Here is an 11982-nt window from a genome sequence, read left to right on the forward strand (position 1 = left end):
ACCCACCCAATTCATATTCATTATACAGATAGGCTCGTTTTATTTTGTCTGGTTTAGCGTCCCAGATAAAGCGAAATATTTTTTGCTCATATGATTTGAAAAATGATTCATCAGGAGTAGGCAGCACCATAAGTAAGTGAGTAAACTGAGATATGACTAAGGAGTTAATCAGGGCAATTTTTCCATAAATAGACAGGTATTTACCTCTCCATGATTGCAGGATCTTGTCTATTTTTACAAGTTTTCTATTGAAATTCATTGTGGAGAGCTTATTTATATATTTTGTGATATGAATACCGAGTATGTCTACTTCACCATCAGCCCCATTTTATAGGTAAGCTGCAGGGTAATGTAAAAGTTGTATTTTTTAAGGATCCAATATGTAATATTGTACACTTATCATAATTAGGTTTTAGTCCAGAGAGTACAGAAAAGTTATCTAGATCTTTAATGAGACATTGCAGGGATCTAGCTTGCGAACTTAACATAAAACTTGAGTCATCGGCATAAACAAAAGAAATCACGTTCGAATATAACACTGTCGGTGCCGTCACACATTGAAACAATAGTTCTGTTGATACTGTACCTGACCTAACTTTCATCATCCTCAGAACTTTATTATACAACCATGAGTAATGAAACTAGATAAAACAGTAGCTACATGTCTTGTAAGGGTAGCCTAGGCTATCTTCTCTATGAAACATATTTTTACTTTTGGAAATTTGGTACATTTTCTCTATAATTTAGCATAGAGTGGGACATACAGATATGACATACAGTGGGACATACAGATATGACATACAGATATGTCACGGTCCCTCCTCTGCAGTGCAGGGGCGGTTCCTCCTGCAGGCAGAGGAGGGTCGTTAGTGATTGGAGCCACCTGGGCTCAGGGTATTTAAACTGCTTCACTAACCTCTCGCTCTCTCTCTCTCTCTGCTCCTCCAGGTATGATCCTGTTTTGTTTGTTCCTTTGTAGTTTTACATAGTTTCCACTCAGTCATATTCACACACACAGATTCATGCATCCATGCACTTTACATACACCCTACATTATGACATTTCCACACCTCATTCCTTTTTCTTTGTTTAAAGTTAGTAGTTTTTTGGTTTACAATAAAGAACCTTTTGATTGGCCTATTCCTGTTGTTCATGTCCCCTCATTTTTGCCACAGGCTATGAGCCGGCCTGTGACAGATATGACATACAGATATGAGTGGGACATGCAGATATGAGTGGGACATGCAGATATGAGTGGGACATACAGATATGAGTGGGACATACAGATATGAGTGGGACATGCAGATATGAGTGGGACATACTGTGGGACATAGTGTACAGACTAACAACATGAATCATGGACAAATAGATAAAACTGAGTGTTTATATTTATGTAGATTTAGACCATTGTTTTCCCACCAAAGAAATTATGACACTTCCTGAATGTGGTGTCATTTTAGGAAAGGGTGGTTTTCTTAAATGGAGATTTACAACAAACTAACAGGGTGGAAATTGATATCAGGGACACAGTGAACATCTTAAACACAATAATAATTAATACAATAATACAAATAAATTAACTAGGACTATAAAATTAATGAAGTAACTTCTTGTGGAAGTTGATGACAAACACCCCGGGATATGGCAAAAACAACTACATCCACCGAAGAAAAGTGTTCATAATACATACAATTCCCTTTCAAGATCCATATTTTTGTGTTTTTAAGAACACCGGACCATATATTTAAAGCCTTTTGGAATCCACAATTTAAACTAAAATAAGTGATATTTCCTGGAGACAGAAAACGCAACGCATTGTAGAAATGACCCAGGCCTAGGCTGGACACCAATCCGCCCGTCATGGCTAGATGGGATACAGTTTATGTATAATTGCCATCAAAGATGTATCCCTTCTAGGGCAAACTTCCCAACCTGCCCCAACCATAGAGCATGATAGAGGCCTCTAGTGGCCAAAAATCTGTTAGAATGGCAGTGCCATTTTTATTTATTTTTTCCTTTATTTAACTAGGAAAGTCAGTTAAGAACAACTTATTTACAATGACAGCCTAGGAATAGTGGGTTAACTGCCTTGTTCAGGGGCAGAACAACAGATTTTTACCTTGTCGGTTTGAGCCACCAACCTCTCAGTTACTGGCCCAACACTCTAACACCTAGGCTACCTGCCATTCCATTGAGGGATGCCATCATATTAATGTAGTTAACTGGGTGGGACTTCCAACTTCACTGGCTGAAGAAGAAAATGTTCTACTTTAAAATGGAGATGGCCTTATCGGTGCTGTCCATGATATCAGCGATGATAAATGGCATAGATACGAAGATGAGTCCTCTATCTCCATGGTCCCAACTTAAATATAGATGGCAGTGTTTACCATTTTTTTCACATCCATTTTGTCCGGGTTGACTGGGAGCACCTGCTACGGGAAGTCATAGGCCATGTCTGAAATCTGTATTGTCAACTAATTACTAAAACTACACATTGTACTAATCGTACTACATTCTATTTAGAACGTACTGTTTAGTAAAAATTAATGCAGTAAGTAACATTATTAATACTAGGCTCACCATTCATTTGGGTACACTTCCTCAAGTGTGGAGCTTAATCTACCAAAGCCTAAATTAGTATAAAATCATGGCATTTAAAGCACTCGATTTTTGAAATGTTACATTCTTTTCCAAATTTCACAAAACTCCCTATTTTCACATGCGTTTAATTAGCAGGCATATTAGGTAAGTATGGGTATACGGACAGCACACTGTAAAAATGTCATGAAACTCAATTAGGCCTATAGCGCACTCAATGACATTACCGCCTATCAAAGTTGGGAAGAAATAAACTGTATACTGTTAGGGTTTAACAACTATTTGTTTGCATAACCAATATAATACAACTATTTAAACCTATATAATAAAATTGGTTGTGGTGCATAACTTATGAATACTAATGCTAAACATAAGAGGTTTATATTGTATTAACATAGATTGAGCAACATATGGACATGACTAACTGGAGGGTTGCTGGCTAGTAGTGTAGGCTGAGTAGACTCGTGCACACACACACACACAATGCCTGGTTGTGGGGCCGCTCAAGGACAGGTGTACGGGAGGGGCTGGTAGAATGGAAGATAGCTGTAGCACAAAAGCAGAAACTGTCCTAACTGTAGCATAAAAACAGACACTGTCCTTGGGTGTCTGACTCTCGGGTACACACACGAAGATAAGCTAGAAGACAACTATGCTTGGCAACAAAGATGCGTCTAGAGGCTGGGACCAGCCTGCACGCCAACGATAGGCTGGAGTAAGTCTAAACCACACCCAAGCCTCTACTATGACAGGCCCTCAGGGAGAGGGAACTACGTCTGTCAAGAAGTATTTAAGGAAGAACTTATGATGTCATTTCAGTTCTCTGTTTGCCCTGCGAGGTGTTACAGTGAACCCGTATATACGAAGATTGCATTTACCATTTATTCTGCTTGACTAATTCTATTAATAAACAGCTGAAAATATATTCAGTAGCCTAGTGTTAAATTTTGTTCTGATACCAGAATTGAATTGACGCAGCCCTTACAAAACACACGAGTGTCTATTGTTTCTTTCAACATAAGAATGTATTATTTTTGGATAAATATATGAATATATCGGCTTAATAGAATACATCTCAGCGTCAGATCGCTTTGTAAAAGAGAATACCTTTCGTAGACTTGTGCGCCCCCCGCCATACTGGGCCTAGTTAGGTATTTACCTGCCGTTTATTAGAAATAAGTTGAAAATCGGGCTTATTATCTTCACATTTCGTTGGGATATATAAGAATTGACTCCTAAATGATATTACACCTGACTTAAATAATTAAAATATGAACCTACCATTTCTCTTGCTGTCGAGCAGACTCACTAGAAGCCACAGTAAAGAGTTGTCGAATTTACTTTCAGTTTCTTACCGGAAAGAACTTCGACCCGCCATCCCTTTTGGCATATGCCGCAAACTGTATTTAAATATTTATTCTCCATTAAAATATTTGATCAAGTTGAAATGTATTCAACTCGTGGTTAAATGCTGGTAACACACAAAAAAACAGAGACCAGAAAACAACATACAGTCTTCTTATTAGCTTTTTTGTCATCCCCGTGACAATTGTAATCACCCCTTTTTCCTCTAGGTGGAAGCAGAGGACTTTGTGGAGCTGATGGTCCTAAATTGTTTTCAGAAGGAACAGACCTACAATTCATTATGTTCATTGCATTTATGATAAAAAGAGATTGGTCACAGAGATTAAATTACAGAATTCATTTTCTCTCAAGCTGCTCTTTCTACACCTTTCTTCTTCTCTCTTTCATCTCTCTCTCTCCCTCATCCTAGTTTCTATTCCCTCTCTATTTGTTCATACTTATTGCAGTTTATTTGGGAACAATCACCACAATTAAAAATAATGTTCATTCAAAGAGTTGTATTTATTTTTTATGTGTTCATTTATTTTCCTATAAACAATTGTTATTTAATGATAACTTGTGTACATCTTTCTTCGTTGAATGTTTAGCAGATGAATCGAGATATGTTTCATGCATTTTTACAGAGGGTAGTGCGTATGGCCCAGTACATCACTTGGGCCAAGCTTCCTGACATCCAGGACCTCGATACAAGGCAGTGTCAGAGGAAGGTGGCAGGTAGCCTAGTGGTTAGAGTGTTGGATTAGTAATCAGAAGGTTGCAGGATCAAATCCCTGACCTGACAAGGTACAAATCTGTATTTATGCCCCTGAACTAGGCAGTTAATCCACTCTTCCTAGGCTGTCATTTAAAATAAGAATGTGTTTTTAACTGTCTTGCCTAGTTAAATAAAGGTAAAATGAAATAAAAGGCCCAAAAAATTGCCGAAGACTCCAGCCACCCTAGTCATAGACTGTTCTCTCTGCTACCACACTGCAAGCGATACTGGAGCACCAAGTCTAGGTCCAAAAGCATTCTTAACAGCTTCTACCCTCAAGCCATAATACTCCTGGACAGCTATTCAAATGGCTACCTGGACTATTTGCATTGTCCCCCCACACCCCCATTTTTACACTGCTGCTACTCTCTGTTTAAAACCTATGCATAGTCACTTTTCCTCTACCTACATGTACATATTATTTCAATTACCTTGACTAACCGGTGCCCCCACACATTGAATCTGTACCAAAACCACCAGTATATAGCCTCGCTGCTGTTATTTTATTGTTGCTCCTTAGATATTATTTTTTTTTCTATTTTTCTTATTTTTTACATCAGTTTGTTTTAGTAAATACTTGCTTAACATTTTTTGGGGTTAAAACTGCATTGTTGGTCAAGGGCTTGTAAATAAGTTCTACACCTGTTGTATTCGACGCATGTGACAAATAACATTTGATTTGATTTAAACTGTCTAAATTTCTATTGCCCCATACCACTCACACCTGTAGCCATGAAATGCTTTGAAAGACTGGTCATGGCTCACATTAACACCAACATCCCAGAAACACTGGATCCACTCCAGTTTGCATTCCGCCTCAACAGATCTGCATTGTACTCCACACTGCTCTTTGCCACCTGAACTAAAGGAAAACCTAAATGAGAATGCTGTTCATCGACTACAGCTCATCATTCAACATCATAGGTCATCAATAAACTAAGGACCCTGGGATTAAACACCTCCCTCTGCAACTGGATCCTGGACTTCCTGACGGGTGGTGAGGGTAGGCAACAACACATCCGTCACACTGACCCTCAACATGGGGGCCCCTCAGGGGTGCTTGCTTAGTCCCTTCCTGAACTCCCTGTTCACCCACAACTGTGTGGCTGTGCATGACTCCAACACTATCATTAAGTTTGCAGTTTGCAGACGACATGACGGTGGTAGGCCTGATCACAGACGACGATGAAACAGGGAGGAAGTCAGAGACCTGGCTGTGTGGTGCTAGGACAACAAATCAAATACAAATCAAATCAAATGTAGTGGTCACATACACATTTTTAGCAGATGTTATTGCGGGTGTAGTGAAATGCCTGTGTTTCTGGCTCCAACAGTGCAGTAATATCTAACAATTCACAACAATAAACACAATACACACAAATCTAAAAGTAAAATAATGGAATTAAGGAATATACAACAACAACCTCTCCCTCAACGTCAGCAAGACGTTGAGGTGTCCACATCGGTGTCCACATCACTAATGGATTATCGTGGTCCACACACACCAACAGTCGTGAAGAGGGCACAACAATGCCCCTTTCTGCTGAGGAGGCTGAAAATATTTGGCATGGGCCTTCAGATCCTCAAGAAGTTCTGCAGATGTACCATTGAGAGCATTTTGACTGGCTGCATCACCGCTTGTTATGGCAACTGCTTGGCATCTGACCTCAAGGTGCTACAGAAAATCTACAGAAAATCATCAGACCGTCTTCTGATCTGCATGTGGGGAAAGGGGATAGCTACTAAGTTGAAAAACTGAATGCGTTCTTCCGCTTTTAACCCAACTGAATCAGAGAGGTGCGTGGGACTGCCTTAATCAACATCCATGTCATCGGCACCCAGGGAGCAGATGTTGTTGGGGGGTTAACTGCCTTTCGGTTACTGGCCCAGCGTTCTTAACCACTAGACTAGCTGTCGTCTCTAGTGTGTTACTGGCCCAGCGTTCTTAACCGCTAGACTAGCTGTCGTCTCTAGTGTGTTACTGGCCCAACGTTCCTAACCACTAGACTAGCTGTCGTCTCCAGTGTGTTACTGGCCCAACGTTCCTAACCACTAGACTAGCTGTTAGACTAGCTGTCATCTCTAGTGTGTTACTGGCCCAACGTTCCTAACCACTAGACTAGCTGTCGTCTCTAGTGTGTTACTGGCCCAACGTTCCTAACCACTAGACTAGCTGTCGTCTCTAGTGTGTTACTGGCCCAACGTTCCTAACCACTAGACTAGCTGTCGTCTCTAGTGTGTAACTGGCCCAACGTTCCTAACCACTAGACTAGCTGTCGTCTCTAGTGTGTTACTGGCCCAACGTTCTTAACCACTAGACTAGCTGTCATCTCTAGTGTGTTACTGGCCCAGCGTTCTTAACCACTAGACTAGCTGTCGTCTCTAGTGTGTTGCTAGCCCAACGTTCCTAACCACTAGACTAGCTGTCATCTCTAGTGTGTTACTGGCCCAATGTTCCTAACCACTAGACTAGCTGTCGTCTCTAGTGTGTTACTGGCCCAACGTTCCTAACCACTAGACTAGCTGTCGTCTCTAGTGTGTTACTGGCCCAACGTTCCTAACCGCTAGACTAGCTGTTAGACTAGCTGTCGTCTCTAGTGTGTTAGTGGCCCAGCGTTCCTAACCACTAGACTAGCTCTTAGACTAGCTGTCGTCTCTAGTGTCTTACTGGCCCAACGTTCCTAACCACTAGACTAGCTGTCGTCTCTAGTGTGTTACTGGCCCAGCGTTCCTAACCACTAGACTAGCTGTCGTCTCTAGTGTGTTACTGGCCTAACGTTCCTAACCACTAGACTAGCTGTCGTCTCTAGTGTGTTACTGGCCCAACGTTCTTAACCGCTAGACTAGCTGTTAGACTAGCTGTCATCTCTAGTGTGTTACTGGCCCAGCGTTCTTAAACACTAGACTAGCTGTTAGACTAGCTGTATTCTCTAGTGTATTACTGGCCCAGCGTTCTTAACCGCTAGACTAGCTGTCGTCTCTAGTGTGTTACTGGCCCAACATTCCTAACCACTAGACTACCTGTTAGACTAGCTGTCGTCTCTAGTGTGTTACTGGCCCAACGTTCCTAACCACTAGACTAGCTGTCGTCTCTAGTGTGTTACTGGCCCAGCGTTCTTAACCACTAGACTAGCTGTCGTCTCTAGTGTGTTACTGGCCCAGCGTTCCTAACCACTAGACTAGCTGTCGTCTCTAGTGTGTTACTGGCCCAACGTTCCTAACCACTAGACTAGCTGTTAGACTAGCTGTCGTCTCTAGTGTGTTACTGGCCCAACGTTCCTAACCACTAGACTACCTGTCGTCTCTAGTGTGTTACTGGCCCAACGTTCCTAACCACTAGACTAGCTGTCGTCTCTAGTGTGTTACTGGCCCAGCGTTCTTAACCACTAGACTAGCTGTCGTCTCTAGTGTGTTACTGGCCCAGCGTTCCTAACCACTAGACTAGCTGTCGTCTCTAGTGTGTTACTGGCCCAACGTTCCTAACCACTAGACTAGCTGTTAGACTAGCTGTCGTCTCTAGTGTGTTACTGGCCCAACGTTCCTAACCACTAGACTACCTGTCGTCTCTAGTGTGTTACTGGCCCAACGTTCCTAACCACTAGACTAGCTGTCGACTCTAGTGTGTTACTGGCCCAACGTTCCTAACCACTAGACTAGCTGTCGTCTCCAGTGTGTTACTGGCCCAACGTTCCTAACCACTAGACTAGCTGTCGTCTCTAGTGTGTTACTGGCCCAGCGTTCCTAACCACTAGACTAGCTGTTAGACTAGCTGTCATCTCTAGTGTGTTACTGGCCCAGCGTTCTTAACCGCTAGACTAGCTGTCGTCTCTAGTGTGTTACTGGCCCAACGTTCCTAACCACTAGACTACCTGTTAGACTAGCTGTCGTCTCTAGTGTGTTACTGGCCCAACGTTCCTAACCACTAGACTAGCTGTCGTCTCTAGTGTGTTACTGGCCCAGCGTTCTTAACCACTAGACTAGCTGTCGTCTCTAGTGTGTTACTGGCCCAGCGTTCCTAACCACTAGACTAGCTGTCGTCTCTAGTGTGTTACTGGCCCAACGTTCCTAACCACTAGACTAGCTGTTAGACTAGCTGTCGTCTCTAGTGTGTTACTGGCCCAACGTTCCTAACCACTAGACTACCTGTCGTCTCTAGTGTGTTACTGGCCCAACGTTCCTAACCACTAGACTAGCTGTCGACTCTAGTGTGTTACTGGCCCAACGTTCCTAACCACTAGACTAGCTGTCGTCTCCAGTGTGTTACTGGCCCAACGTTCCTAACCACTAGACTAGCTGTCGTCTCTAGTGTGTTACTGGCCCAGCGTTCCTAACCACTAGACTAGCTGTTAGACTAGCTGTCATCTCTAGTGTGTTACTGGCCCAGCGTTCTTAACCGCTAGACTAGCTGTCGTCTCTAGTGTGTTACTGGCCCAACGTTCCTAACCACTAGACTAGCAGTCGTCTCCAGTGTGTTACTGGCCCAACGTTCCTAACCACTAGACTAGCTGTTAGACTAGCTGTCATCTCTAGTGTGTTACTGGCCCAACGTTCCTAACCACTAGACTAGCTGTCGTCTCTAGTGTGTTACTGGCCCAACGTTCCTAACCACTAGACTAGCTGTCGTCTCTAGTGTGTTACTGGCCCAACGTTCCTGACCACTAGATTAGCTGTCGTCTCTAGTGTGTAACTGGCCCAACGTTCCTAACCACTAGACTAGCTGTCGTCTCTAGTATGTTACTGGCCCAACGTTCTTAACCACTAGACTAGCTGTCATCTCTAGTGTGTTACTGGCCCAGCGTTCTTAACCACTAGACTAGCTGTCGTCTCTAGTGTGTTACTAGCCCAACGTTCCTAACCACTAGACTAGCTGTCATCTCTAGTGTGTTACTGGCCCAATGTTCCTAACCACTAGACTAGCTGTCGTCTCTAGTGTGTTACTGGCCCAACGTTCCTAACCACTAGACTAGCTGTCGTCTCTAGTGTGTTACTGGCCCAACGTTCCTAACCGCTAGACTAGCTGTTAGACTAGCTGTCGTCTCTAGTGTGTTAGTGGCCCAGCGTTCCTAACCACTAGACTAGCTGTTAGACTAGCTGTCGTCTCTAGTGTCTTACTGGCCCAACGTTCCTAACCACTAGACTAGCTGTCGTCTCTAGTGTGTTACTGGCCCAGCGTTCCTAACCACTAGACTAGCTGTCGTCTCTAGTGTGTTACTGGCCTAACGTTCCTAACCACTAGACTAGCTGTCGTCTCTAGGGTGTACTGGCCCAACGTTCTTAACCGCTAGACTAGCTGTTAGACTAGCTGTCATCTCTAGTGTGTTACTGGCCCAGCGTTCTTAAACACTAGACTAGCTGTTAGACTAGCTGTATTCTCTAGTGTGTTACTGGCCCAGCGTTCTTAACCGCTAGACTAGCTGTCGTCTCTAGTGTGTTACTGGCCCAACATTCCTAACCGCTAGACTAGCTGTTAGACTAGCTGTCATCTCTAGTGTGTTACTGGCCCAGCGTTCTTAAACACTAGACTAGCTGTTAGACTAGCTGTATTCTCTAGTGTGTTACTGGCCCAGCGTTCTTAACCGCTAGACTAGCTGTCGTCTCTAGTGTGTTACTGGCCCAGCGTTCTTAACCACTAGACTAGCTGTCGTCTCTAGTGTGTTACTGGCCCAGCGTTCCTAACCACTAGACTAGCTGTCGTCTCTAGTGTGTTACTGGCCCAACGTTCCTAACCACTAGACTAGCTGTTAGACTAGCTGTCATCTCTAGTGTGTTACTGGCCCAGCGTTCCTAACCACTAGACTAGCTGTCGTCTCTAGTGTGTTACTGGCCCAACGTTCCTAACCACTAGGCTACCTGTCGTCTCTAGTGTGTTACTGGCCCAACGTTCCTAACCGCTAGACTAGCTGTTAGACTAGCTGTCGTCTCTAGTGTGTTAGTGGCCCAGCGTTCCTAACCACTAGACTAGCTGTTAGACTAGCTGTCGTCTCTAGTGTCTTACTGGCCCAACGTTCCTAACCACTAGACTAGCTGTCGTCTCTAGTGTGTTACTGGCCCAGCGTTCCTAACCACTAGACTAGCTGTCGTCTCTAGTGTGTTACTGGCCTAACGTTCCTAACCACTAGACTAGCTGTCGTCTCTAGGGTGTACTGGCCCAACGTTCTTAACCGCTAGACTAGCTGTTAGACTAGCTGTCATCTCTAGTGTGTTACTGGCCCAGCGTTCTTAAACACTAGACTAGCTGTTAGACTAGCTGTATTCTCTAGTGTGTTACTGGCCCAGCGTTCTTAACCGCTAGACTAGCTGTCGTCTCTAGTGTGTTACTGGCCCAACATTCCTAACCACTAGACTACCTGTTAGACTAGCTGTCGTCTCTAGTGTGTTACTGGCCCAACGTTCCTAACCACTAGACTAGCTGTCGTCTCTAGTGTGTTACTGGCCCAGCGTTCTTAACCACTAGACTAGCTGTCGTCTCTAGTGTGTTACTGGCCCAGCGTTCCTAACCACTAGACTAGCTGTCGTCTCTAGTGTGTTACTGGCCCAACGTTCCTAACCACTAGACTAGCTGTTAGACTAGCTGTCATCTCTAGTGTGTTACTGGCCCAGCGTTCCTAACCACTAGACTAGCTGTCGTCTCTAGTGTGTTACTGGCCCAACGTTCCTAACCACTAGGCTACCTGTCGTCTCTAGTGTGTTACTGGCCCAACGTTCCTAACCACTAGACTAGCTGTCGTCTCTAGTGTGTTACTGGCCCAACGTTCCTAACCACTAGACTAGCTGTCAAATCAAATCAAATCAAATTTATTTTTATATAGCCCTTCGTACATCAGCTGATATTCTCAAAGTGCTGTACAGAAACCCAGCCTAAAACCCCAAACAGCAAGCAAAGCATGTGAAAGAAGCACGGTGGCTAGGAAAAACTCCCTAGGAAAAACTCCCTAGAAAGGCCAAAAACCTAGGAAGAAACCTAGAGAGGAACCAGGCTATGAGGGGTGGCCAGTCCTCTTCTGGCTGTGCAGGGTGGATATTAAAACAGAACATGGTCAAAATGTTAAAATGTTAAAATGTTCATAAATGACCAGCATGGTCAAATAATAATAATCATAGTAGTTGTCGAGGGTGCAACAAGCACGTCCGGTGAACAGGTCAGGGTTCCATAGCCGCAGGCAGAACAGTTGAAACTGGAGCAGCAGCACGGCCAGGTGGACTGGGGACAGCAAGGAGTCATCATACCAGGTAGTCCTGAGGCATGGTCCTAGGGCTCAGGT

General features: G+C 43.8%; 1 protein-coding gene across 3 annotated transcripts in view; it reads right to left on the reverse strand.

Annotated features, from left to right (window-relative positions):
* Positions 1-3948, reverse strand: part of LOC106591138 (receptor-type tyrosine-protein phosphatase H) — a 102872-nt gene extending 98924 nt beyond the window's left edge. For all 3 annotated transcript variants that reach the window (XM_082978576.1, XM_082978577.1, XM_082978575.1), the window contains exon 1: positions 3883-3948. In XM_082978576.1, coding sequence (XP_082834702.1) covers positions 3883-3885 — 3 coding nt within the window. In that variant the 5' untranslated portion in view covers positions 3886-3948. The remainder of the gene's footprint in view (positions 1-3882) is intronic.
* Between the last annotated feature and the right edge of the window lie 8034 nt (positions 3949-11982).

This window comes from Salmo salar, chromosome 08 (genome assembly GCF_965601325.2).
Source record: "Salmo salar chromosome 08, fSalSal1, whole genome shotgun sequence".
Taxonomy (NCBI): Eukaryota; Metazoa; Chordata; class Actinopteri; order Salmoniformes; family Salmonidae; genus Salmo; species Salmo salar.